Raw genomic sequence first — 26873 nt, 5'->3', positions numbered from 1 at the left:
CTTTTCATCTCAAGACGGAGCAGGGAAGAAGTAAGGGGGCTTCTTAAGAGCCTGTTCCCCTTTCAGGGTTCACAGGGACAGGGAGGAGACCCTGTATCCTGCCAGCAGGAGGTGGGCAGGGCAGCACCACCCGCCCCCCTTTGACGTCAGCAGCTTTTCAGAACTGATTTCTCTACCAGACGTACTTAAATTCAGGGACATTTTCTTTAAACATCTTAGCTCATTACCAGCCATTTCAGGCATTGGCCCTGCTGGCATTTCGTCTTGGCTTAATGTTTCCTGAAGACTTGCTTTCTATTGTTCCACGTTGTGTGCGTTTAGATAACTCACTTGGCTGGAGCAAGTTAAGTGGTGTCCTCAGGGGCAGGTGTAGCTCCCGGAGCCCCACTGCTCTCCCCCGCTGAGTGACCTTGGCTGGTTTCTTCACCTCTCTCTGCTTCAGTCTTCTCCTTGGTCAAATGTGGAAACAGTAGTATTAATACTTACCTCAGAGTTATCGTCGGGTCTAAGTGAGTTAATCTACATGGTGCAGTAAGAACAGCGCCCGATGCCAAGTACACGCTCAGTCAGCGTTCACTGTTGTTACTGCTTGACCCAGTGGGAGAAATGAAAAATATAATTATCTTCTTCCTCTTAAGGCCGTGTCCAAGAATCTACGTTTAATAATTTTAAAGGCATTGTTTTTCACAGAAAATATCTCCCGGCATATTTCCTCATGTGTTTGCAGTTGAGTTGAACAGGCAGCTGAAGGATGGGATGGTGAGCTCAGCATTGCTCCCTGTAATTGGGAGTCATGATTGAGCTCCTCATCTCCTTCAGCCGCTGTGAGACTTTCAACTGTATCTACTTCAAAGTGACCTGTCTGGGTTTTTTTTTCCTGTGGGCCCCACTGCAGGTTTCTGGAAGAACTTGACTGCTTGAAAGGAAGCGACAAAACATGAAAATCGCTTTGAGGTGACCAACAAGTCCAGCGGCCCCTTGCTTCTCCCAAGGTGGATCTGAGGTTTAAGAACCGTAACTTCAGGTAACAATCCTGTCCTACCCACCCCCACCTAGATACACTATCATTGCAGCCCCGACGGTCGTTCTTCGTTTAGGAGGTGTGGTTTCTCCCAAAATCCCTGAAACCTGGAACACTCCACCTCATGCAAATGTCTGGCTGTTCAGAAAGAGCAGTGGGGGCAGAGGTAGCATCCCAGGTCTGACATGTGGCCCAGATGGTCACCGGGACCCTAAGTGTAGGGCTCTGCTCACAGCTGACCTGCTTCTCTTAATGTCAGTAGTACTGGTAATAATAACAGCAGCGGCAGCCACAGCAGGGCCTTTAGTGTGATTAAATGATTATAAAGTACGCTTTGAAGAATACATCAGACTAGCCCGGAAATTTCTGAAAACAGAAAGTACAAAGAGGGAAGGGAATTGTTCTATCAGATATTAAAATGTATTTTACAGCCATAGTCATCAACAGTGTGGTGCCAGACTGGAAAAAAACCAGTCAAGGGAACAGAATAGAAAGTTCAGACTGAAAAATGAGTCAAGAAAAGTGGCATTTCTAGTGACTGGTAACAGGATATGTAGACCTAGTAAGTGTTGGAATAACTGTATTTTTTGGAGGGAAATTAAAAATTCTCAACCTTAAGTACTGCACCAAAAATAATTTCCAAGTGGATTAAAACTGAATTTTTAAAGTTACAAAATTGTTAGCAAAGAAGAGGATATTTTAATTTTTATTTTTTTATAAAATTATTTTGGGGATGAGAAAAGAGTTTTTAAAACCTGCCACTTTTAGTATCATGTGCAAACACCATAAGCAAAGATAAAAGACAAAAAGGGGAGAAAATTATTTACAGCATCTATGATCAGCAAAGATTAATATTCCTAACATACAAGTTTATTTATTTTTCAATATGTATTTATTGAGTGCTTACTATGTGCTGAAATGTGATCTGGGCACTAAGGGTACAGACAGTAAACCAAAGTCTGTACTCTTCTGATGCTTATGATCTAATGGAGAGGACAGCCGGTAAATTAAGTAGGTTATTGCTGGCCAGATGTGGATAAGGGCAGTGGAAAAAAAATTAAGCAGGACTGATGGAAATGGCAACCCACTCCAGTGTTCTTGCCTGGAGAATCCCAGGGACGGCGGAGCCTGCTGGGCTGCCGTCTATGGGGTCGCACAGAGTCGGACACAACTGAAGCGACTTAGCAGCAGCAGCAGCAGAGGTGGTTAGAAAGAGTTGTGGGGGTGTGTATTATATGGTTATCCTGGCAAACTTCACTGATAAAGGGACATTTGAACAGAAATATGAAGGAAAAAGGGGAGAAGTGGTTGAATTTTGGATTTTTTTTGACTGTTTAGCTAATAGGATTTGTTGATGGATTAGATACAGGCCATGGAAGAAAAGGAGTCAGGGGAGACTTCTAGGTTTGGGGCCTAAGCAGCAAGCAGGATTGAAGTACCACTTACTGACCTGGGCAAGACCAAGAGGCTGGACTTGTGGGCAACCAGGGATTGGTTATGGATGTTTCATGTTTCTATTGTATGTTCAAGGGGAGATGTCAAGGTGATGCTTTGGAACTCAGGAAGGGGTCTGGGCTGGAGATGTAAATATGAGAGTTGTCATAGTATAGGTAGTTATTTAAAACAGTGAAACTAGGCAGATCTCCCAGGGAGGGAGTGTAGGCAGAGAGGGAAGCTAGGAACATCCATGGATCGGTCACCTAGAGGTGAGGGAGATGAGAGGAAACAGCTGTAGAGACAAAAGAGGAGTGACCACTGAAGTAGGAGAACCATGAAGCTGAGAGCCGGGAGGGAGAGATCAGCTCTATCAGATGTGTTGATGCCAAGCAGGGAGGGGATGGAGAACTGGCCGTTGGATTTAGCAATGAGGAGGTCATTAATGAACCCAGCAGGGGCTGATATATTGGAATGATGGGGACAAAAGCCTGATTTGAGTTGATTTGTCTTGAGGAAGAGAAAAGCAATTGAAAACAAAGAAATGGGGCAGTAACTGGAAGGAAATAGAGTTCAAAAGAGTTTATTCCCTGCCCAGCCCCCGCAAGATGAGTGTTGTTGCAATGTGTTCTTGTCCTTGTAGAAGCGATGCAAGATAATGCGGAATGTGGATGATGCAGGGTTGGGGTGGATGGTCCACACTCATGAGAGAGGAGGGTGCATCATGCTTTGGTGTGGGGTCCTAGCCAGTAGTGTCTAGGTTGCTGGTAGAAGTGGTCACTGGCTGCTTTTCTCAGTGGCGTAGAAAGCTGACTTATCGGCTAAGGGTGAAAATCAAGGTGTTGGAGGTTGGAGGAGGAAAGCGCAAATGTGGTCTCAGAGCAGGGGAGTCAGGGATTGCTATGTGCTTTTCTCCCCAGGCTCAGGTGCCCAGGTGAGCATGAGTTAGGAGGCCCATCAATGCTAAAGGTAGTATGGTAAGAAAACAGGACACAAGTGGGCACCAGGAGTAATCAAGAAATACCTATAGGGACTTCCCTGGTGGTCCAGTGGTTAAGTCATTGCTTTCCGATGCAGGTTCAATCCCTGGCTGGGGGGCTAAGATCATACATGCCTCATGGCCAAAATACCAGAACATAAACAGCAGAAGCAGTATTGTAACAAATTCAACAAAGACTTAAAAAAAATAAATGGTCCACGTCAAAGAAAGAAAGACATGCCTATAAACAGAAACACCATTCATAATCATTTTAAGATACAAGTAAAAATAGTGAGGTTTTATATTTTCCTTCAGATTGACAAGAGCTTTCGTTGGGGATGAAAGTTACTGTGCTCTTCTGGAGCACAGTGTTTCTGTATTTAGCAAAACATACAATGTGTGTCCCCTTTAGACCTGTCAGTCCTCCTAGAAGTTTATACTAAGAGATAATAGCTCAAATGCACAGAGCTGTGTGCACAGTGTTCACTCTAGCAACGACAGTGAGAGTGACCAGGAGGGCTCCGGTGACTAATCTGTGGATACAGTGGAAACAAAAGCTCACCCTCACCTTTCACTTTGCAGATGAGGAAACTCAGGCCCAGAGAGAGGGAGTGACAGCCCCTGTCACGTTGCCTGGAGCTCAGACCCCAACAGTTGGCAGTGCACAGCCCCCTTCACCTGGGTTTGGAGTTGGAGTCTTTTGCAAGGTACTTGCCAGTCTCTCTTTTGAGCTGACTTGCTTTGCACTTTTAAGATATGAATTCTCAAAATACTTTGCAAAGGTTTGCAGTGCTTTCACTTCATTGTGCAAGGTTTTCCTTGCAATGGAATCACAAGTGCAGAAGGACAGGCAGAGAAGACTAGACAGACTTTGCCTGGGCCAGTGACGGGGAGGGACTGCTGTTTTGACTCCCAAGTGGGACTTACAGGCTGAGAAAGGATATTTTATGCTTTCCTACAACTTTGATAAAAGCTATAATAAAAATACAGAGATAACAAGCAGATCATATTTATTTCATCGATTAGATTTGATTGAAAGAAAATTAAGTTAGGATTGTGAGAACATCTGGGACACTAGGTTACCTCCATGGCTGGAACATGGGGCTGTACCTACTAGAGCCTTGGGTTCTGGTTTAGTTCTTCATGCCCTGGCGCAGGGACCTAAGAGAAGCCACCTAGTTTCTCTGAGCTTTGTATCTTTGTCAGAAAAAACAAGCAGATGAGCCTAAATTACCTATAATAACTCCTAGAGTGAATATGATGCTCCTTCTGGCAGTGCCTGTCCTCGTCCCAGCTGGCTGGGGGAGATGTCGGCACTGTCATGAAGTCCCTGTCCTCCCACAGTGCCACCCTAGTCCTCCACCACCTTAGAAAAGCTTGTGGAAATAATTGCACCTCTGTCCCCTTGTACCTATTTCAGACCTCCAATGGCCGACCAGAGAATGGACATTTCTTCAACAATCAGTGACTTCATGTCCCCAGGTGCCACCGACCTCCTCTCCAGCCCTCTGGGCACCGGTGGCGTGGATTGCAACCGGAAACGCAAGGGCAGCTCCACAGACTACCAGTAAGGCCTTTGGGCTTGTCTTCCTCTGGCTAAACTTGGTGTCAGCTTACGGGCATGAACGTCCAGGGGCCCTACTGTTCCTTCTGGAAGAAGGGATCTTGTCTATGAAAAGGGATGGGGATGAAAGATCTGACTTGACTTTTCCCTTTATCTTCCCTTGGATTGCAAGCAGGAGGGAGCCTCCAGTGCAGCTGAGCCATTTACTCTCCTTTTGTGCACCCCGCTCAGGTTCCCAGATTTTCGAGGGAAAAAGAACAGCCTTAAAGCCAAGTTCCACCTCTTACCACTTTCTTCATTTTCCTTTGCTCCTTTGAGCAACATGGCTAAGTCCATGGATATAACCTCAGTGGTTCCAAAGAGAGCTTTGCCTAAGGACCTGTCTAGAGGAAGACATCAATGGCTTACTTAATGTTTGTAGAATGAGAAAGTAGAGGTCATCTCTGGAAATGGTATAGGAGCAGTGACATTGTCCTTAACACATTATTTGAATTAGTGTTCCTCTTACATTAAATAGCACCTTTTTTTTTTTAAAGACTTGTTGGCTTTTCTTTGGAGTAAGTACATTTTCACACTTACAGTCAACTCTTTTGTATCTATACAGACATCTCGGGAATATGTCAGCATAGAACATTCAAAAGGCACATTTTGTTTTGTAGAGGCAACTGCATGGAATCTTGCCCAAATGTCCATTGAAGAGTTTTCTTCTGCTTAATGAGAGAAAATCTCCAAGGAGAGGTGTGCCCCCTTACAGCAGAAGTCCTTTCTGCTGAAGTTCACGGGTCAGATTTGGGGAACATAGTGGCTGGAGGTCAGATGCCCACTAGGAGATGCTATGAATAATATGTAAGTGATCCCAGATGATTAAGAGAGTGGCCACCCAGGGGACGGAGAATGGATGTGAGGACCAAGAGGGTGTTTTTCCATGGCACTAACTCCACAACAAGGAAACCAGACGTTTTCTGTGGAGCTTTTGTCTGATGGAGCCCTTGACATGTTCTGAGACCTCCGCTGTCTAGATCTGTGGTTTCCACCCTTGTCACCACTCTGGACTTCCAGGTTTCCCACATGGACCCCAGTCTGCAAGTCTTCTGTGATTCATGGACACCCTATGAATTAAGCACCTGTCATCCCTTAACAGCTTAATATACCAAACTCCTACCTTAGGGCAGAGCTTCTTTTCACCTGCGATGATCACCTGCCTCAGTGAGCAGACATGAGTCTAGACAGAGGGGGAGAAGGACTTTTCATTTTCCCCTGTGGCCTGTAGAATTTCTTCTGAACTTCAGATCAGGTAGAGAAAGTCTCCGCCTATGAGGAGATGGCGGGCTCCTGGTTGGGAACCACTGTTCTGAGTGCCTGCAGCATACCTCAGTGCTCCTGAGAAAGTTGCTTTTTCTCTTAATGGTGATGATGTTTGTAGGGCCATGATTGGAGAAGGGAGAGAGGCTCAGAGGGTAGTCTGTCCTCCTGAGTGATTTAGGGATTGGAGGAAGGTATGAGCTCACCTGGAGGATTTAGAACTCCTTCCTCAGAGGATTTCAGTCTGTTTTCTACTGAACCCATAATGTGCTGTGAAAACTGGATTCCAGAGTCCATGAAGGGAAGGCAGATCCTTCTGTGACCCCAGGACTCTGTGGTCTCCAACCCATGCCTCCATCTGTCCCAGCTCCCCGGGGCTCAGGGTTTCCCCCAAGCTGAGAAGTAGAGCGCTGGCAGCAGTGGTGGGAGCTGGCTTGGGTTCTGCTCAGTGCTCCTTCGTGCGCACTTTGATGCTCCCTCCCCACTTTACCCACCACCAGACAGATATTCAGTATATATGCCCACATATGTTTGATGCTTGATACATTTTACAAATGAATAAACTCCATTTATCCAGAGTGATGGGGGTTGGGGGGCTTGGGGGAATGAGATATTATGGTTACTTGGATACTCTGGTTAACTCAGAGTTTCCATGAATGCTGTGTATTCCCAATTTTCTCAAGCAATCAATATAGTAAAATGCATGAACACACAAACTTTATTGAAGTGGTATATATAACATTTGATAAACTGGAAAGTGAGTCTGGTTTTATATTAGGTTCAAGTTGGTTTTACTTTTATACATCAGGAGTCAATGCTGTGGCTCTTTGAGCTTTCTAATTGCTTGGTTTCTGGATAAATAATGGCCTTCTGTATTGTGGTGAGAAGCGATTTTGTATGTCTTAACAGTTATATTCTCTTTTGTTTTCTCAGAGAAAGCATGGACACAGACAAAGATGACCCTCACGGAAGGTACCGTGAATTAGTCATTTGAACTTCAGCATCCTTAGAGCCATTTTCCTTGCATAATTAAACGTGCAGGTTCCATCTATCTCCTTGACTAGGGATAAGCAAGGAGGCTGTGAGCTTGTGGGCTCAGAACTGTCTCCCCTCTATGCCCCACCCTGTAACCCAAACCGTAGAGAATCTGCCTGTGATGCAGGAGACCAGGGTTTGATCCCTGGGTCAGAAAGATCCTCTGGAGAAGGGAATGGCAATCCACTCCAGTATTCTTGCCTGGAGAATTTCGTGGACAGAGAAACATGGTGGGCTCCAGTTCATGGGGTCGCAAAAGTCAGACACAACTGAGCAGCTCACACACAACACACCCCACCCTGTGTAGCTAACAAGCAGAGCCCTCGTGTGTCACGTAGAGAGGACGGGATCAGGCAGGGAAGAAAATGGATGTGTAACTCTACTGTTAATCTCCAGGGGATTATGTTTCTTTTTATTTGTTTTCCAGGTTAGAATACACAGAGCACCAAGGAAGAATAAAAAATGCAAGGTGAGCTTGGACCTTCTCTCTGTATATAAGCCATCCTGGTTTGGTTGCTTAGTGTGCAGTCAAGGAGGCTCTGAATATCTGTTCCCGGTCTGTCGAACAGTCTTTGATACTGTCGTGTCCTTAGGGAGTGAGAGGGAGGGGAGCCCTGGCTTGATGTGGCCTCTGTCCCTCACTGCCTCCAGGCTGAGCTGCCTTCACTCTTTGCTGTCTAAGCATGTTTAATCTGAAGGGAACTCTGGAGAGAGCCAAAGATAAATCAAGGCTAAAGGTTTTCCCTGTCTTCAGCAGGTTCCTCCTTCCTGCCTCAGGGCCCTCTGGGGAGACCTGGCTCAGGGAGTCAGTTCCCCGGCTTTGCCTGGCCTCAGAAAGGGCCCTTATTGCTCTGCAAGGTGTGGCTGAAGGCCAGGCCTGGGGAGGCCCTGCTCCCTCAAGTAGATTCTCTGACTCCCTCCTTCCTGCCTCCAGCCACACTTGCTGACTCCCCTCCATGGGGGTCCTCCACTCTCCTGCCATTAACCCCAGGGCCATCTGACGCTGTGTCCTGCCACAGAACTAGGGCTGTAGAATTCAAAGGACCTGAAACTGCTGGCTTTTCCCTGATGGACCAGCTTTGGCGAGAGATCACACGGTTCTGTTGCTATGGCAGTGGCACTGTTGACACGCCTCTTTGGGGGACAGTCACAAACAGCAGGTGCACACCAGTCAGGAAAAGAGTGTGTCGTGGGACGTGTCATGCTCCTCGGCGGGCAGCAACTCTTAGGGACAGATGTAGCATCTGCTGCATCTGGGTGGGGTCACGGCTGATCCAAGGACAGCAGCATTAGTTACCTGGTGTCTCAGTCAGTCTGTCTCCCACAGACCACATGGCAGACTGCCCTCAGACCTCAGAGACAGCTCAGCCTGGGGCCCTCACTGATGTCTGTTCCTGGGTACTTTGCCCTTCAAGTCCTCCACCTCCCTTCTTTCTTTCTCCCCCATCTTAAAATCCAACTTTATTGGGGCTGAGAAGAATAGAAATGAGGAGAAATTAAAAGCACAGTTGACTGTGAAAAGACAATTTTTGTAACATTTCTCAACTCTAAGGATAAGGTAAGCATTAAAAAAAAATACTAATACCGACTTGGCAGTGAGCCCCACTTTTTTGGGTGACTTTAGTAGAAAAGCCCAGTTTGAAACATTCTTCAGATTCTAAATTTGCCTTGTCAGATAAATATTGAAAACAGTTATTTTCATCATTGTTTCTTTGATGCTCTGTTACATTTTACAGAAATCATTTTTCATATTGTTGTTCAGGGAAGCTCACAGTCAGATTGAAAAGAGGCGTCGGGATAAAATGAACAGTTTTATTGATGAACTGGCTTCTTTGGTACCAACGTGCAACGCGATGTCTAGGAAATTAGATAAACTTACTGTGCTGAGGATGGCTGTTCAGCACATGAAAACGTTACGAGGTGAGATCCCGGCTTTATTGTCTATTTTGCCCTTGCTCACAAATGTTACCACCCTTAGAGTATTCCTGACTCCCTAAGGCCAATGTTTATTACTTGCAAATGTGTAGCCTTGAGGAGTATACCAGTCATTTTCAGCAGCAGACATTATGCCAAATGAAATCGGCATTAGCAAGCTTCTGTGGGTATCAAGATGCAGTTTTGCTGTCCTGCATCCCCAGAGGGTAGAGGCTGTGTGCCATGCACGTGTGTGTGTATGAACCCAGGCTACATACATATGAGAGGCACACATCCCATCTTGCATATATGTGGTGCCTGGACCTTGCCCATACAATGATAAACATCAGAAATGTAGCTGCCCTTTATGACACAGGAAACTCTGTTCCAGTTTTTAAGAGGAAAAATTCATCCTGGTTTCTTTTGAAGAGTGAGTCACTGGTTGACGGCACTTGCTACATTTTATTGTTGAGTGAACACTGATGATATTTTCATCTTCCTGGAATTTTCCCAAACCAGATCAACTCTTTATAAGGGAGGCAGTGTTTTCCTTCTTTTCCGAGTGTGGGGAGGGTGAGAAAACAGAGGCAGAAACGTGGAAGTGACTTATCCAAACCACAGGAGAAATCTGAACTGTGGCAGGCATTTTAGGGAAGGCCGTCCCTGGAATTTTCCACAGCTAGACTTGGACTATTTGAGGAAATCGGAAAGTAGGCGCTCACTCAGATCTCTGACCTGCGTGGTAAAAAGAATTACGTCTTTTATATTTCTACAAAGCCACCAGAAATAAGTAGCTGGTTTTGTCTTTTGACCTTGATTCAAAAATATAAATGTTGTATCCTGGGCTTGGAGAATGGCATTTTAAAATTCATGTTAGCGAAGATAGAGATTAAATCATTACAACTAATTTCTGTTACATTGGAAAGAAAAGAGTGGCACAACTCAAATGATCCTAAAAAGCAGGGGTGTGGATCAGTGATATGCACCTTGTTAGTTGATTTGAAAGTCACAAACAGGTTCTGTTTCCCTCCTTCCTGGTGGTCTTTGGAATTGTCATAAGCTGTTTTAGTTTATTTCTTCACTGTGCTACTAACCATTTTGCAGATTCCAAGTCGTTTACTGCTGGCATTCTTCTCTAAGTTATTCTCCCGAAAGATGCCAGATTGACTTTTAAACATGTCTTATGCCCTTTCAGTCCTGAGAGCTCGAGTTACATTTACTGAAGTAATGCATTTCTCTGGGTTGCCAAGCTCATTTAACTCAACCCTGATGAAGAGGAACTCACAGCAAATGCCTTTCACAGCGTATTTACTCAGGGCCTGGCAGGCTGGATGACTTCCCAAGAACATTTAGAGTGGTGATTTGAGCACCCGCTAGACAACCCATTTAATATAGATGTTGCGGGGAGAGAGCATCCCAGGAGTCTCGACCAGTTTGCTTCTAGAGCTTCCTCTCTATTAGAAGCAGTTTCTAAACTTCTGTTAGCTCCTGAATTTTCCCTGTGGTGACAAAAACAAGCTTGCTAAGTCTCCTGTGGTCAACAGTGTTCACTTTTCGATGACATTCTCTTTGGCTTCTGTCCAAAGCCAGAGCTCACCTTATCTCCGCCAAGGAGAGAGAAGATAAAATGTAGCTCCCGGTGGGTAGGGACGAGGCTGCATCTGGAAGGTTTGAGGCAGTCGAGTGGAACAAGACATTATCTGACTAAAATAAAGTGTTCAACTCTTTCTCTTTTTCTCCCCCGGAAGGTGCCACCAATCCATATACAGAGGCAAACTACAAGCCGACTTTTCTGTCAGATGATGAATTGAAACACCTTATTCTCAGGGTATGTTGCAATTACGGGATTGTTTTTACACAACATTTATTTTCACAGATCTCAGAGTTAAGTGCCAGTGTGTGGGAATTTGATGTCTCAACACTGAACTTGTTTAGGCTCACTTCCTCTGTCAGGGTCTCCACCTTGTTCTTACTGTTTGAAGAGGCCTCACGTCTCTTCCCTGGGACCCTCCTCTTCTACCCTCACTCAAAGAAAAATGGAAGGTCTAGGGACTTTAAATCAGAAGAGCAGGATTTTATTAAAAATAGGAGGTAATCAAGAATCCCCTTCCTGCATGTGAAGGTTTTAGAAAGGGACTGAAACTAATAACCATTGAGAATTTCTCTCATCCTCATTTGACCACTAACACAGAAACAGCCACCTACACCTTTCTACTAAAATTCCATCAAAACAACAAAGCTTCCGAAGACGTCTCAGCCCTGGGTAGGAAGATGAGTGGAGGAGGCAGGTGCTTCCGCCTGCCTGACCGTAGCACTCGCTTCTCCGGCTGATCTCTGCAGGAAGGCCGCTGGGCTGGCACCGCAGGAACCTAGCTTCTATGCAGAATCAGGTCTGCTCTGGGCCGAGCAAGATTTCGCTTGGAAACTGAAGAGAGAGACACTAAATTCAGAGACATGTCCTCTTGCAAATAGTAGAAAACCAGAGAAACCTAACTTAAGGGAGGAATACCTGCCCCATCTCCCCCCAGCCAGGGCTGCCCTCGCGTCTCTGAGCAAAAAGTTTGCAAGGCCCCAGCATAGAGGGTGGTCCCTCTGGTTTTCTCCATCTTCACTACCCATTTTCAGCTCATCCTGGCTTCAAGCCCCCTGTTAGCCTGGCCTGCCTGCTCATTGCAGTAGTGTCTGCCCACCCCCTTGTGATATGCTCTATTAAATGCAAGGAACAAGACGTTATGAGTCAACAGGGCTTTGTTTCTCAAGCATAGCCAGTCCTGATTAGGCAGTGAGGGGCTGCTGTGGAGGTTCAGGGAGGTCAGCAGGATCCAGGCCCTCTCTGTCTTCTTGTACCACCCTGCTGAGCCAGATTTTCACCTTGGAGGGGGTTGGCTATGCCAGGTTTCAGTAGCTCACCAGCCAGAAAGAAGGCAGGGGAGACTCCAGGCCAGCTGTCCTTTGTATCAGGAAAAGGCATGCCTTCCTGGAAGCACAGGAGTAGACTTCAGCTTATCTTGAAAATGTCACCTGGTCCCCTAGAGGTGCAAAGCAGGTTGCAGCACAGGTATCTAGATCTTCCAGCCTCCAGAGGAGAAGCAGGCACAAGAAGGGTGGGGAACAGCAGATGGCACACGTTCTTTCCAGAGCCACATCCGTCTGCTGGATTTCCTTCCAGTGGTGGCTGATTGAAAGTCATGACCTGGTGTGGGACTGCAGCTGTGGTCTGGTTGGCCTGGGGTCGAGTGGGGCTGGTGCCTCCTTGCAGGAGAAGCCATCTCATTAGTGCCACATCTGGGACAGCTGTCACAGCACCCTCCCTGGCTCTCTTGTACATGAATTATTGTTAGGCAAGGGTTTTTACATCTTGTGTAGGTACAGTTGGTCTTTTTGAACTTCTCTGTCAATCTGTTTATTGGATAGTCCCACATTCCAGCTTATCACTAGCGATCCTTCAAAGCTTTGTGTGACTTGTAGACTGGATAGGCATAGCCTCTGTCTTCCATTTTCATTTGTTCACTAATTCAACAGACGTTTTAGTACTTAATGGGTTTTGCATAGCACTGTCCTACAAACATCCAATCACTGATTAACACCTAAGGGTGGGGGCGAGTCTTCTCAGCAAGTCAGTGATGGTCATTTGGTTACCTGTCAAGGCAGACTCGGAGGACTCAGTGCTGCCCTCACCTTTCCATCCTTTTCATAAAAATGTCCTTGTTCTCAGGGAGAACATACTAGGATTAAGATATGAACTGTATCTGCAGCATCTCCAGAGAAACCATCAGGGCTGGCTTCACAGGCATGCAACCCTTGCAGCTACATAGGACCCGGTACTTGGTTTAATGCTCTGCTGTCACCACCCTGAAGACTGTATTTTGAAAACAAGGGTTCCTGCATTTTCGTTCTGTCCTGGACCCTACTAATTATGTAACTGGTCCTGATCACCATACTGGTAATTTGGTGTTTTTTAAAGAAATACATGTATGTATGTACGCATATAAAACAAGTTCCTTTTACAACAACAAGTGTTTAGTAATTGTTGCTGCTTTTCTGAATGATTCTCTGTTAGATGCTCATACTTATCAGGGTCTGGGATAAGAGTTTTAATGCTGTTCAAGTGAAGGACTTCATCTTGGGCCTGCCTTTTCTGCTTCTCTCTCTCACACAACGTCAGTGGTGATCTGTCTTCTCTCATGGAACTTTTCTCATTTCTCTGCCCCATCTCAGTGGCTGGGAAGCACTGTCTAATTCCTCGCCACTTCTGGATGCTGAGTCCCTGGGAATTTGCTTCCGCAGACAGCAGGGTCCACTCAGATGATGTCTGAACAGTTTGGCAGCAGGAACTGGACTTTCAGTCTTCCTTACCAGTGCAAATCTGACTAATTGCTTTCCTTACCAAGTGCTTTCAAAAATACCTTTAATGACTGGAATGTCAAGGAGCAGTGAGCCTGACCGGTTTATAGCGTCTAGAACCTGTCCCTGCCGAGCTTTGAAAGTGAGGCCGCCTGTCGGGCGCCGTGTCACTTGTTAACTCAACGCCGTTTTCCCTGAGGCCGAGCCTGCCTTCGTTTTCCCGGCCCCGTGGGGCTCGTGTTCTCATTCCTCTGCTCTCTGGCTGGCCCTCAGCCTGGCTCCTTCACCTGCTGGTGCTCATCTTCCCGAGCGAAGCAGAGTCGGAATGTTTTGTGCCTCCCCTACATTGACCATATTCACCGGCCTCTGGAACCTTCTCTCCCTCCCCTGAATGTGTTGAAATCCACTCCGCTTGCCATCAGCTTGGGCCTGAGTCTGCTCAGCATCTCTTCCAGAATGTCCCAGGCACCTTCTTCCCAAGAACCTTTTGAGCCACATCACTTCATTAATGAAAAGCCTCAAAATACTCTCTTCTCTAGTTGAGATATAAGGTTGTCTGCAAGGCAAATGAGGAAGTTATTAATACCCTCTTTTTCTTGACAGAATGAGGCTTCTAGCAGATGGTGCTTGGGAAGTGGCTTCCCCCTCACTGTCATCCTTTGCCCCCAGGCCAGCACAGAGGCCTAACTTAGGAAGGGATCAGCCCCAGCTTCCTTCTGGCAGGTGGCCTGCCAGGCCCTCTCACAGCAGTAGTGAGTCTGTTCCCCTCTCACTCATGTCTTTTATCCCAGCACAAGCGCACATACCATTCTGTTACCTTCTGGCGCATGAATTCATTTCCTTAGTTCTTTGAGTTTAACTGCATCCCAAAGGCCCTTCTGTGGAAAAGGGAGTAGGTTCTTTATTAGCGTGTGTATGTGTGCTCAGTCGCATCCGACTTTTGCAACCCCATGGACTGTAGCCCGCCAGGCTCCTCTGTCCATGGGATTTCCCAGGCATGAATACTGGAGTGGGTTGTCATTTCCTTCTCCAGGGGATCTTCCCAACCCAGGGATCTCCTGCATGAGCAGGCAGATCTGAGCCATTGGGAAAGCCCTAGGTTCTTTAGTAGTCTATTCCAAAGAACAGACCAAGGACCAGCGAATAACAAAGATAATGATGCATGTGATTTAGTCTGTGGTAGCTGAGTATACTCAATGTGTAACATGAGTTTGCGCAAACTCCGGGAGATAGTGAAGGACAGGGAAGCCTGGCATGCTGCTGTTCGTGGGGGTCGCAAAGAGTCGGACATGACTGAGCGACTGAACAACAGCAACCTGAGTATGGAGCAAGTGCATGGGCGAGCAGGGAGCACCCTCCGGTGCCTGAAAGGCCCCAGCAGGGGTTCTTAGGGGTTGCTCATCTGGAGAGTCCTGGGTGGGATTCAGTCACATTTGCACAAAACATCCTAAGCTCTCATGTTCCATAGCTTCAGTATATATCTGCCTTAGTCTGTCCAACAAATACTGTCCTGTCTCCACACCTATCTTTGTCGACACTTTGGATTTTTGCCTGTATTTAAAGTGAAGAAGAGGTGAAAGAATGTCAGGAGAAATTTTTGCTTGGCTTTTCTTGTCTCATTTAGGATACAAACAGCTCATCTCTGCATCAGGGAATAAAACTTGAGAATAGTTGTTCTTAACCTGTGAACATTAGAATCGCTTTGGGGAGGGGGTAAAAATCATACCAGTGATCCAGCCCCACTTCGTACCATCAGCATAAAAAAACAAAAGCAGACCACACTTCAGATGCTGCACCCACTGTTCCAGAGAGCTTCCTGGAAATGGAGGTGTTCAAGTCTTGGACAGATGCTGGCTTCAATATTTGAGAGGGAATTTTGACCCTAAAGTTTCCTTCCAGTCTCAGATTCTATGATATTATAGTGTTGTTATACTTAGAGCAATGAAATGGATTTCTCTGGACCTTCATGCAGTCAAAGGAAAAATCTTAAACTGAGTTCTCCTTCGAAACAAAACTCTCTGTAATTGGACTTTCCCCGGTAATCACTAGTGATACATGTGTATATGTCTGCCTTGAAGAGAATCTTATCATTCTCAGAAGGTATTTGTTCTAAGCATCCTGTTCTCAGGACACCTGCGAAATTGTCAGTGACTGCAGTCCCGTGCTTTGGACGCTTAGAAAATAAATCCTTATTTGCTATCAGAGTGATTATAAATCATGTTTCCTGAAGTGTGATAAATTGATTATCCATTTCTCCTGATTAGGCAGCAGATGGATTTTTGTTTGTCGTAGGATGTGACCGAGGGAAGATCCTCTTTGTGTCAGAGTCTGTCTTCAAGATCCTCAACTACAGCCAGGTATTGCCCCTGTTCCCACTGGTGGTGGGCAGCCTTACAGCGGCCAAAAAGGTTACCCCACTTCTCAGAATAATTAATTGACAAGTGATATGTGAAATGCTTCTATTGTTCCCCAACACCATCCTTCTTCCAGAAAATTCTTAACACAGAAATGAATATAAACTTAGAAAACTTCCTTTAATATGCTTCCATTGGGAAGTTTGACCTTATCAGCCTTGTAACTTTCTCACTTCCGCAAGTGTAGGGGTAGGGGGGCAAGGGGCTATTTGACAGGGAAGACAGGCAGACAGTACAATGCCAGGGAATAAGAAAAATGGGAATCCACCCATACTGTATCTACAGTGATGTATCACTTATTAGCTCTATTGAACCTCAGCATCCTCTGTAAAATGATTGTAACAATCCACACATTCTATGACTGTTTGTAGAATCATATAACTATTTATATAAAAGCTTCTAGAAAAGAGCTTATCACCTGTTTTGTCCCTAGAGTTTTTACTCATTTTTTTCATTCATTCACTCACGCTTATACTGGTATTTGCATGGAAATTTGGTAAAGCAGAAGGATTGCAGTATCAAAATAACATTTATATAAGTTAATGTAAATTTCATGTTTCCAAAGTGTTTTGCTCTTTTCAGTCTTAGAGCAAAGCTGTGGAGGAAGTTATTTATAACTCTGCTAACAATTAGGCTAGTGAGGCATGTAGTATGACACAACTTGTTTAAGAACAGAGGTCTAATGGAGCTAGAGTCAGAGCCCACACCCTGATTCCTCGTGCTGAGGTCTTAGAAGGGAATCTGTGGGCATGGGAAGTAAATGATAAAGGGATACATGCCTTGAAAGACTTTGGCCTTAGAGGAGCGGGAGCTGTTTATGTGGTTGAGCCCTTGTCCCTTCTTGCCTTCTCAGTGCCTCATTCATGGTGTCCTTATCTAGGCCAAGTGCCTGGACGTGTGTCCATGTTAACATGTGAAATACTTGAGATTCTCACGCTTAAACGTGCAGAGTAAAGGCAAAGCCCTTGTTGGTTAATTTATATTCCGCATGCCGTTGACTTGTCCTTCTTGGTGATGCATTCCCACAGAATGACCTGATTGGTCAGAGTTTATTTGACTACCTGCATCCTAAAGATATCGCCAAAGTCAAGGAGCAGCTCTCCTCCTCCGACACGGCACCCCGGGAGCGGCTCATAGATGCAAAAAGTGAGTTCGGGAGCTACCGAGCGCTGGGCTGCATGGTGTGTGCTCTGCCGGCCTCAGCGGCTGGGTTCCTACCTCTCTGCCCTTTATCTGGGTCACAAGTGCTCTTTGGCTAAATGGAATTATTATATTACTTCATGTTTGTTTCTCTTCTGGTTTACATAAAGAAGAAAAAACTTCAATGTCCAAATTCGTGAGGGGAAAAACAACCATTTTAATTTGATTCTTTCTGATTTTTAGTCAATTTTTTTTTTCAGGATCTAGAATCCCCAGTTGTATGTTCCTGAGTTAAAAGGGTTCACATCAGTTTGATTTGTTCCCCCGAAAAAATCACTTCTGTGTGTCTGAGTTGTACTCATGCAGCCTCGTAAGATGAAAAAGTATAAATATGACATCTCTCTGACCAGAGTGGTTTCTTTTGAGGTCCCTCCCCCCACCTGCCTCCCTGCTTCCTTGTGGCAGCAGTGGAGCACCACTCACGTCTTCCCCGGCTTCCTGCTCCTGCACCTGCCCCCCTGCCTGCCAGGAGCTCTCTCCCCCTTCAGTCCCACGGGGAGCTCTGCACTCCAGCAGTTAAGAGCGTGGACTCCACAGTCAGAGGCAGGGCTCGAATCGTGTCTCCACCATTTACTAGCTGCGTGACCCTGAGCAAGTTACTTAACCTGTCTGTGCCTCAGCTTCCTTACCTGCACGGTATCACCGACTTCATCAGGTTGCTGTGAGGATTTAATCTAAAAACATACAGCACGTTGTTTCCAGCACATAGTAAGCACAACGTATTTACCTTGGCCCAGTGCCGTCATAGCCTAACTAGCTTCCTGCTCCCAGGCTCTCCATTATAGTCTCTGGAAGGAAATAACCGCCAGTGGAATCTCCTTTAAGCCATCCTTTCACCAAGGCACCCCTCATCTTCCTATAAGTACAGTGCCACCCGTTGCCCTTTATAGTCTGGTCCTGCAGTTGTCTTAGTGACCTCAGGAGGAAGAGGTGAATGCTGTTTGGTCCTTGCCTCTAAGGCTGTTACCCATGTAGTCAGGGTGACGAGGAGACAGCACCGTGTATAATAAGTGCAGCCATAGACATAGTACCAGCCACAGAGAGCGATGATTCATCCTCATGTGGGTGTGGGCACACGCATCATGGAGTAGGTGACAGCTCCAGGTGGGTTTGAAAAGATGAATTAATATTTGCAGGTGATGAAGGGAGGAAAGTAGCAGAAGAAATGATTGGTGGATGGGGGCAGAAGGGTGGTGCTGGGGTTTGCTGGTGCTGCTGGAGAAAAACATTCAGGGGACGGGGAGGGCTGGACGGTACAGACCTTCTCATCCGTGAGGATGCAGTGCAGGACTGCGGGGCGGAGAGGTGGGGGGGCAGGCTCAGATCCCCGTGAGGATGCAGTGCAGGACTTCGGGGTGGAGGGGCGGGGGGCAGGCTCAGATCCCCGTGAGGATGCAGTGCAGGACTTCGGGGTGGAGAGGTGGGGGGTAGGCTCAGATCCCCGGCTTCTGTGCTGACAAGTAGCCCATGTTTCTATCAGGATAACAGTCAGGCTTTTCTCCAGAGATTGTAATTCAGTTGGTCCAAAACTAGAATTCAAACCACAAATATGAACCACATAAATAATTTTAAATTTCCTGATAGCTACATTTTAAAAAGTAAAAATAAATGCAAAACTATACTATCTTTTATTTAACACTAAATCCAAAAGGAAGTCTTTCCGATTTTTTTTTTTTCCACTAAGTCTTTGAAATCTTGGGTATGTTCACATGTACTGCACACCTCCAATTTGAAGATCCCAGCGGCTGCATATAGCTAGTGGCTCCCGCACTGGGCAGCACACATCTAGAATTGGGCTCAAGCATCTTCAGGTCGATACAGAGTCTGGGGGTTCTGGTGTCCAGCCAGGCTTGAGAACACGAGCCAACCCTGCTGCCTCCGTTCCATCCCAGTGTCCAGATCCTGCCCACTCTCCAGGTCCCAGCCCACTTTCTGCCCCCTCTGGGAAACACCGGCTGTTTCTGCCCTTTATTTGGCACTTTGCAGTCATACACCATGTGTGGCATGAGCACAGTCCTTCCGGTGAACTTCCATTTCCGCCTCTCAGCTCCCGCTGAGAAGAGGGTCCCGTGTATATTTCTTTGTTCCCTGGAGCGCCTAGTCCGTTCGTCAGTAGCTGCATTCTGCATGGTCTAGAAGCACTGCAGGCTCACAGCGTAGAATGCAGGCCTGTGAGGAGGCCCCTGTTACAGAACAGAGAGGCAGGAAGGAAAAGGCTTTCTTCAAGGGCATGCTCCCCTGCCTGACAGACGACACGACCCTCAGTTTATCACGTTTTGTGTATTGATTTGCAGCTGGACTTCCAGTTAAAACAGATATAACCCCTGGGCCATCTCGATTATGTTCTGGAGCACGGCGTTCTTTCTTCTGTAGGATGAAGTGTAACAGGCCTTCAGTAAAAGTGGAAGACAAGGATTTCCCCTCTACCTGCTCCAAGAAAAAAGGTAACCACTTAAGAGTTCATTAAATCCTTTCACAGGTGAGGCTGGCTTTTCCACAGAGGGGCGCTCAGTAGGGTGTGTGCTCAGAGCAGGCGGATTGCAGGTTTGCAGCCAGGACCTCTGTGGCCCTGCTTCTGTGAGGGCATTTGGGGAGCAGCAGGGAGGTAGGAAGCCCTGACAGATTCGTGGAGAGGCCTCCTCTGTTTCAATTCTGTTTGTTTTTGTGTGGTTGGGAAAGAGTATTCTCAGTCACAGTTCCCTGCGTCCCCAGCGCCCGCCAGACTTACCCTAGGTTCACCAGTGCCTACAGGTGGCTAGGAGCAGCGGACATGCCATTTCTCTTCCACGGTGAAGTGTTTCTTCTCGCCTTCCTGCCCCCTCCACTCTGAACTCTCCTCTGAGTTCTTTCTGTTGGTTCCTTTCCAGCCCTCTTCTCTTAGGAGGAGTAGATACAAACACAGTCCATAGGTAGTGTCACCCACCCACGTAGCTGTCAATGACATTTATATGCCAGTAATTTCCAGGTTCATATTTCTAGCCCACACTGCTCTTTTGAACTCCAGATTTGTAAATTAACTGCTTATTTAATCTACCTGCTGGGACATCTCAAGGGCATCTCATAGGTGATAGGCATAGAAGTAACCACCCAGGCTTCCTCTGAAATGTTAATGGCAGCCCCTTGCATCTAGCTGTGTGTGCTAAGAGCCTGGGAGACACCTTCCCCCCGTTGCCCTCCCCCCGACCTAGGGTTCTTGCCGCTATGAATCACCCCTGCAGAAGTGTGTGTGTTACTGCTGTCACTCGATCGAGGCTGCCCTGGGTCTCATAAGTCTGTTGAAGTACCTTCCTCACGCTCTCCAGCCCTTCACATGGCCAGAGTGACCTTTCTAAAAGCAAATCTTTGTATCAGTCCCCTGTTTCAAACCCTTCATTGGTTCCCACTGCTCTTGAAGAAGAGTTTAAAATCTTTAATGTGATCCTGCAGCGCCCTCCCCTGACACTCCTCCATAGGTTTGAGCTGTGCAGACCTCCGTTTGATGCCTCCAACCCCTTTTCACTCAGTATCTGCACACATGGTGTCACCTCTGAAGGAAGTGCCTCCCTCGCCACCGGCTCCCCTCCCTGGCTCTCTGCAGACCCTCCTTCAGAGTGGCCCTCGATGTCTGTCACTCAGTCCCTCAGACTGCCTTCTGTCTGCATGTCACACCCTGCAGGTTTTCTTTGTAACACTTGCTTCCCATTGCAGTTACGTAGTCATTTGTGTGATTATTTGTTTAAAGTACCTCTCCCCCGTTAGGCTGTAAATTCCACAGAGGCATGCCTGACTTGTTTTCCACTCTTTCCCAGTAACTAGCACAGACCCGATGCTCGGTAAACATTCCATAAGAATGTGTCTACTGGGACTTTGCTGGCGGTCCTCCACGGCAGTGGGGGCACAGGTTTGAGCCCTGGTTGGGGAACTAAGATCCCACGTGCTGCAACACGAGGCACCCCTACACACACACAAAATGTGTACTGTTGAAATTCATGGATGCTTCACACTTAACGTGTCTCACACTGAAATCTTTTCTCCCTCTCCTCTAAAACACACTCTGTATTCTCTCCCCTGAGTCAACAAATGGTACCTGTAACCACTCAATCCGAAAAAGTTGGACTCATCTGTGTTTTCTTTTTTCATACCAAATATTTGATACTCAGACCAGATCCCAAAAGTTCAGCTCAGAAATTCCCCCGCGTCCTTTCTGCCTCCTCATCTCTACAACACTGCCATCGTGAGTCCCCGGCATTTCTTGCTGTATTATTATCCTCCTCCTGGCTTTTACTGTCTTCCAGTGACCCGCGTCACTAAAGCATCCAAATCTCGATGTGATTTTGCTGCTTCCCCACCATAAGTGCCCTTGGAAACTCTCCATTTCCAATCTGGGAAAGGTTAACACCTTTCTGAGCAAATGATCCAAGGCCGAGACAGTGTGCTGCCAACATGCCTTCCCAGCACTTAGCCCAGCACCTCCCTTTTCACTTCACCTGCATGGAGCACTCTGCTGTTTGCTGTACAGGATGCCCCTCTGGGTCTTTGTACCTTCTCAGCCTTTATACATTCTGGTCCTTCAGCCAGTGCTCATCCCTCCCAGCCCTCCTCCTACACAGTTCTTCTGGGCAGCCTTCCTTGCCAGGGAGATCGTGCTGCTCCTTCCTTGGTGTACGTGATGCCCATTTGGTATCATCATTGCTACGAAACACACATGACGCTGGATCATGCCTGATCTTTCTGTCTTTCTCTTTCATTTGATGCCAACTTCTGGACAGTAGGCTTTGATTTTTATGTTTTCAGTCCTTTCCTACATCCCAGCGCATGATAGGCTGCCTGTGCTTCCAGGTCCCAAAGCCCCACTGACATCGCACTTTGCTTTCCAGCAGATCGAAAAAGCTTCTGCACAATCCACAGCACAGGCTATTTGAAAAGCTGGCCGCCCACAAAGATGGGGCTGGATGAAGACAACGAACCAGACAACGAGGGGTGTAATCTTAGCTGCCTTGTCGCCATTGGACGGCTGCACTCTCACATGGTTCCACAACCGGCAAACGGGGAAATCAGGGTGAAGTCAATGGAATATGTCTCCCGGCACGCGATAGATGGGAAGTTTGTTTTTGTAGACCAGAGGTAAGAGTCTGGACGTTACCCTTGGACAGTCTTGGCAGCAGAGTTTCAACCTTGAGTAAAGCAGAGCAGACTGGGCCGTTGGCTGCCTTTCTTAAGGATAGAGAGGAGGAAGTGATGGGTGGATCTGCTGAAAAATGAGACCTAGTGGGTTATCCGGAGAAGGCAATGGCACCCCACTCCAGTACTCTTGCCTGGAAAATCCCATGGACGGAGGAGCCCAGAAGGCTGCAGTCCATGGAGTTGCTGAGGGTCGGACACAACTGAGCGACTTCACTTTCACTTTTCACTTTCATGCATTGGAGAAGGACATGGCAACCCACTCCAGTGTTCTTGCCTGGAGAATCCCAGGGACAGGGGAGACTGGTGGGCTGCCATCTATGGGGTTGCACAGAGTTGGACACGACTGAAGCGACTTAGCAGTAGCAGTGGGTTATCATCATAAATACAGAAATTTTCTCCATGTCATTCTTTGGCAGGTAGAGACAGTGAAGTGGGGTGGCTTGATGTCCGTGGCTAAAAGAGAAATAATAGGCATAGCATGCTCTCTGAATCTATGGAGTGTTCCATTAATTACTGTAATGTGAATTCTGGGATGTGGGACTTTGAAAAGATTATCTAGTCTTGAGCTATCAATACAGTAGTCATTGGCTATAGTAATCCCATATGGCAATTTAATTTAATCAATTAAAGTTAAATAAAATGTGAAATTAAATTCCCCCAGCTCACCAACCACATTTCAAGTATCAGTAGTCACATGTGGCTTTCCTGGTGGCTCAGCTATAAAGAATCTGCCTGCCAGTGCAGGAGATGCAGGTTCACTCCGTGGGTCAGGAAAATCCCCTGGAGAGGGAAATAGCGACCCACCCAGTATTCTTGCCTGAGGAATCCCATGGACAGAGGAGCCTGGTAGGCTGCAGGCCGTGGGGTCACAAAGGATTGGATACAACTTAGCGATTAAACAGCAGCAACAGTGGCGAATGGTACCTGAATGGAACATTTCTGTCTCCACAGAAGTTCTGCTGGACAACACTGATCTAGTCCAGTCTCGTGCTTTATGGTTCTCGTGCTTTATGGTTGATGAACCGAGGCTCAGCCTGAAGACCAGCCCCCTCCCAGATTCGTAACTCGTTGGCAGTAGACCTGGGCTAAGAACCCAGATTTCCACTTCTCTCTGCTGCTTCCTTAAAAGTATCCACAGGCTAGCAATTTTTCTGGGTACTGGAAATAGCCAGCCACTAAATACTAGAAAAGGAAGCAGTCACTTCTCAAGGTCCCTGTGGGCCCCATGATGGGCTTCTGGTCACCCTGATAAAGAGCAGGCAATAAACTGGAGAAGCTTTGACCTGGAGTTTAGAGTCCTACCACTTTTTTTTTTTAATCTAAAACAGTTACTACTTTTAAACCTAAAATTTGATGTCTTGAGCTAACAGCCCCTTTGAAAGTCTTTTTATCTCTCTGTTTTTATAACCCCGATTAAAGTCAGCTTCACGAGAAAGAACAAAACCCATGTAATAAGCCCTCTGAACCCACCCAGCTTTGACCTTGTTTTCATTGGCTGTAGTGGGAGTCATCCACTGCAGAGATCTGTTAATTATCTGAATGTTATTTTCTTTAAAAAAAAAAAAAATTTTTTTTTTTCCCTTTTAGGGCAACAGCTATTTTGGCATATTTACCACAAGAACTTCTAGGCACGTCGTGTTATGAGTATTTCCACCAAGACGACATAGGACATCTCGCAGAATGTCATAGGCAAGGTAAGCTGCTGGGCTGTACACCAGGTCTGAAGTTTCAAGTGTCCCTCTCCTTCTAGACATGTCCATGGACCCTTGCAGAGAAATCTGCCCCCGTGAGGTGGGAGTCAGCCACCCCAGGGACCTACAGGCCAGAATGTCTGGGAGGAGGGGACGCTGCTCCTTCCCCCAGCCCCATCTACCCCCTTCCAGATAACCCCCCACCCCGACTGCCTAGCAGATCTTTACACTGGCCAGGGAAATTTCTGGAAGGCATCTCTGGTTCAGAGGGTTTCCCTGGACTATGTAAAGATGTAGTGTGGCCCAAGCGGATCTAATTTTCTACAAATCCCTGCACTGCCTCCTGCATTTTCCTCTTGGTTAATGGCGCAGCCACATACATAGCTTCCTGAGACAGTAGCCAACATTGACTCCCTTCTTTACTCTTTCCTCCATCAGAACTGTTCATTCATCTCAGCCTTGCATCTCCAAAGAGGCCCCTTTCTGCCAAGCCCCTGATGCAGCCCTCGTACCCACCTGATAATTGTGATGGACTTGCCTCTGACCCGCCAATCCACCTTCCATTGCTGTCCTGCTTATGCTCTGACAGACTGAGCCTGCCAATCACATCTGTGCTCAAAACCCCCTGCCCAGTCACCTTTGACAGATGCTCAAGACCCTCCATGTCCCGGCCCTGAGCCACCTCCCCAGCTTCACCTCCCCACCCGATCCCTGTCTGCAGAGGCCTTGTCCTCCAAACACACTGACATCTCACTGTTCCCACCCCAACCCCAGGCCCTGCCACTCCTCGGGTAAGCACTGGGTTCTTCCCTCCTCCCTTTTGGCAAACTTGTGTTCACTTCTGAAGGCTCTGATCGCCTCTGCGTAGCTGTCCCTCATTCCTCTCCTGAGGGTGCAAGTCATATCCTGTCTCTTTTATCTCCAGTACTTGACACGTGAAGCATACTTGCTACATGTTTGTTACATGAAAGAATGAGGTTTCCATGGGTGAGATGCTGCCTGAATCTGGATGTCCTCAGGCTTTGTCATGGGGAGATTACGTGGTCCCTGTGGACTGAGCCTTCTTGTGTGGCATTCACTTCATAGATGAATCCACTTAGATGTCTAGAATGCACTGTTATTCCCTTCATTTCATACACTCTGAAGAATGGTGACAGGTTCACAACCAGATTGGAAGGCTCAGAAATCAGGTCCTCAGAAACACTCTCTTCTCTGAGGTGCCACCTCCCATGGCTTATTAAAGAGGGGATGGCCTTGAAGCCTGAGCGCATTTAGGATTTGGTTTAATACATTGTTCTGAGGAAACAATAATGTTCATGGTTTCTTTATATTTTCAGTTTTACAGTCAAGAGAAAAGATTACCACTAATTGCTACAAGTTTAAAATCAAAGATGGTTCTTTCATCACACTACGGAGTCGGTGGTTCAGTTTCATGAACCCTTGGACCAAGGAAGTGGAATACATTGTCTCCACGAACACCGTTGTTTTGTAAGTGTCTTTCCTATTTCAGAAGCTCCCTTGCTTCAAGGAGGAATGCCTTGGGGCCCTTACCTGGGAAAGGGGGTACAGGCAACAGCCAGTATCCCATCCTTTACTGTCATCCTGCTAATATCCTGTGAAGCCTCAGGACTGGCAGAAGCCAGAAGGTGGCTAACAAAGGACACGCTTCAGTACTCAGAACTCTCAGGCCCCCGGCTGCTGGAAAGGCTCTCGGAGACAGCAGCCTTTCCTTCCCGACAAAGCAGCCAGCCTTTGAGTTCAAAGGCTCACCAGCCCATACGGGCCTTGGCGGAGGAGGGATGGGGATCTGTGCCCCCAGGCTGGTGGCCTGAGCACTCAGCACTGCGGAATGCCGCCTCAAAGGCTGCCACCTGCTGGGCGAGCAGGGAAGGGAAGGCCCCCCTCTGCCGCCTGCTCCCCACATCTCCTTCCTGGTGATGTGCAACCCCCACCTGTAGGTAGAGCTGACTGAGGGGCTGGGGTCGGTGTCCTGCCGGCCGCCTGGAGAGGAGCCTCGTGGCAGCGGCGGTGGCTGCTGCATCACCACCCCCGCTGGACCGCACCCCGCATGCGCTAGGAAGGCCAGAGCCCCGGACGCTGTCTGCCGTGTCCTCTGACAGCGAGGAGACCCACTGAGCCACTCAGACACTTCGTTTTCTGGCCTGTCCAGGTCCAGAGTGGACACCGGACACCTTGGCCAAGGTGAAAGGTGCACAGTTCTGGGCGGGCCTGACTCACGTTTCCTTGTTGCTGGGATGTTCACAGAGCCAACGTCCTGGAAGGCGGGGACCCCAGCTTCCCGCAGCTCACAGCGTCCCCCCACAGCATGGACAGCATGCTGCCCTCTGGAGAAGGTAACTATGTGCCACTGGGGCGCTGGGCTTGCCTGGAGGAGCTGCTTGTGGCCACCCCCCACTGCCCCCAGTGTTTGGGGTCCCCGGCCACCATGTTCTGTGGAACAAGGGGGGGGCCTCGCGGGAGTGATCACTAAGGACGCTGTCATCTCTTTCTCTGTTGAGCTTGAAATGCTGGGAACTTGGTTTTGCCTTTCCTGAGGCTGCCTGGACGCTGGAAGCCCATGAAACGGCCAGCTCCTTGCTGCGTGTGCTTTCCTCCACTGTGTTGCCCAGCAGCTGTGATGTGAAGGGCTCTTCGGTCATGGCCACTGGCTCCTGAGGTGGGAGGAGGGTGTCTGCCAGCACCGCAGTGTGAGCCGTGCCAGGCCCCCTCCCCCAGCCCGGCCTTGGCCGCTGCCCATGCACCTGACTCCTTCCTGGGCCTGCTTGCATGGCTTCAGTCCCCTTCTCTTCAT

At 47.5% G+C, this 26873-nt stretch overlaps 1 protein-coding gene across 9 annotated transcripts in view; it reads left to right on the top strand.

The window, feature by feature from the left end:
* BMAL1 (basic helix-loop-helix ARNT like 1) overlaps positions 1-26873 on the top strand; it is a 107987-nt gene that overhangs the window by 71234 nt on the left and 9880 nt on the right. For 7 of the 9 annotated variants that reach the window (XM_061440738.1, XM_061440741.1, XM_061440740.1 and 4 more), the window contains 14 exons: positions 896-1024; positions 4017-4141; positions 4855-5001; positions 7234-7272; positions 7763-7804; positions 9098-9255; positions 10998-11077; positions 15858-15950; positions 17036-17153; positions 19502-19651; positions 22064-22310; positions 23958-24064; positions 25399-25549; positions 26327-26415. In XM_061440738.1, coding sequence (XP_061296722.1) covers positions 4862-5001; positions 7234-7272; positions 7763-7804; positions 9098-9255; positions 10998-11077; positions 15858-15950; positions 17036-17153; positions 19502-19651; positions 22064-22310; positions 23958-24064; positions 25399-25549; positions 26327-26415 — 1414 coding nt within the window. In that variant the 5' untranslated portion in view covers positions 896-1024; positions 4017-4141; positions 4855-4861. Of the gene's footprint in view, positions 1-895; positions 1025-4016; positions 4142-4854; positions 5002-7233; positions 7273-7762; positions 7805-9071; positions 9256-10997; positions 11078-15857; positions 15951-17035; positions 17154-19501; positions 19652-22063; positions 22311-23957; positions 24065-25398; positions 25550-26326; positions 26416-26873 lie in introns of those variants that run through there. The other 2 variants (XM_061440745.1, XM_061440746.1) reach the window with 2 other exon arrangements.

The sequence above is a fragment of the Bos javanicus genome, chromosome 15 (genome assembly GCF_032452875.1).
Source record: "Bos javanicus breed banteng chromosome 15, ARS-OSU_banteng_1.0, whole genome shotgun sequence".
Classification (NCBI taxonomy): Eukaryota; Metazoa; Chordata; class Mammalia; order Artiodactyla; family Bovidae; genus Bos; species Bos javanicus.
Note: the sequence above shows the minus strand (reverse complement) of the source record. Positions and strands in the feature narration are given on the sequence as shown.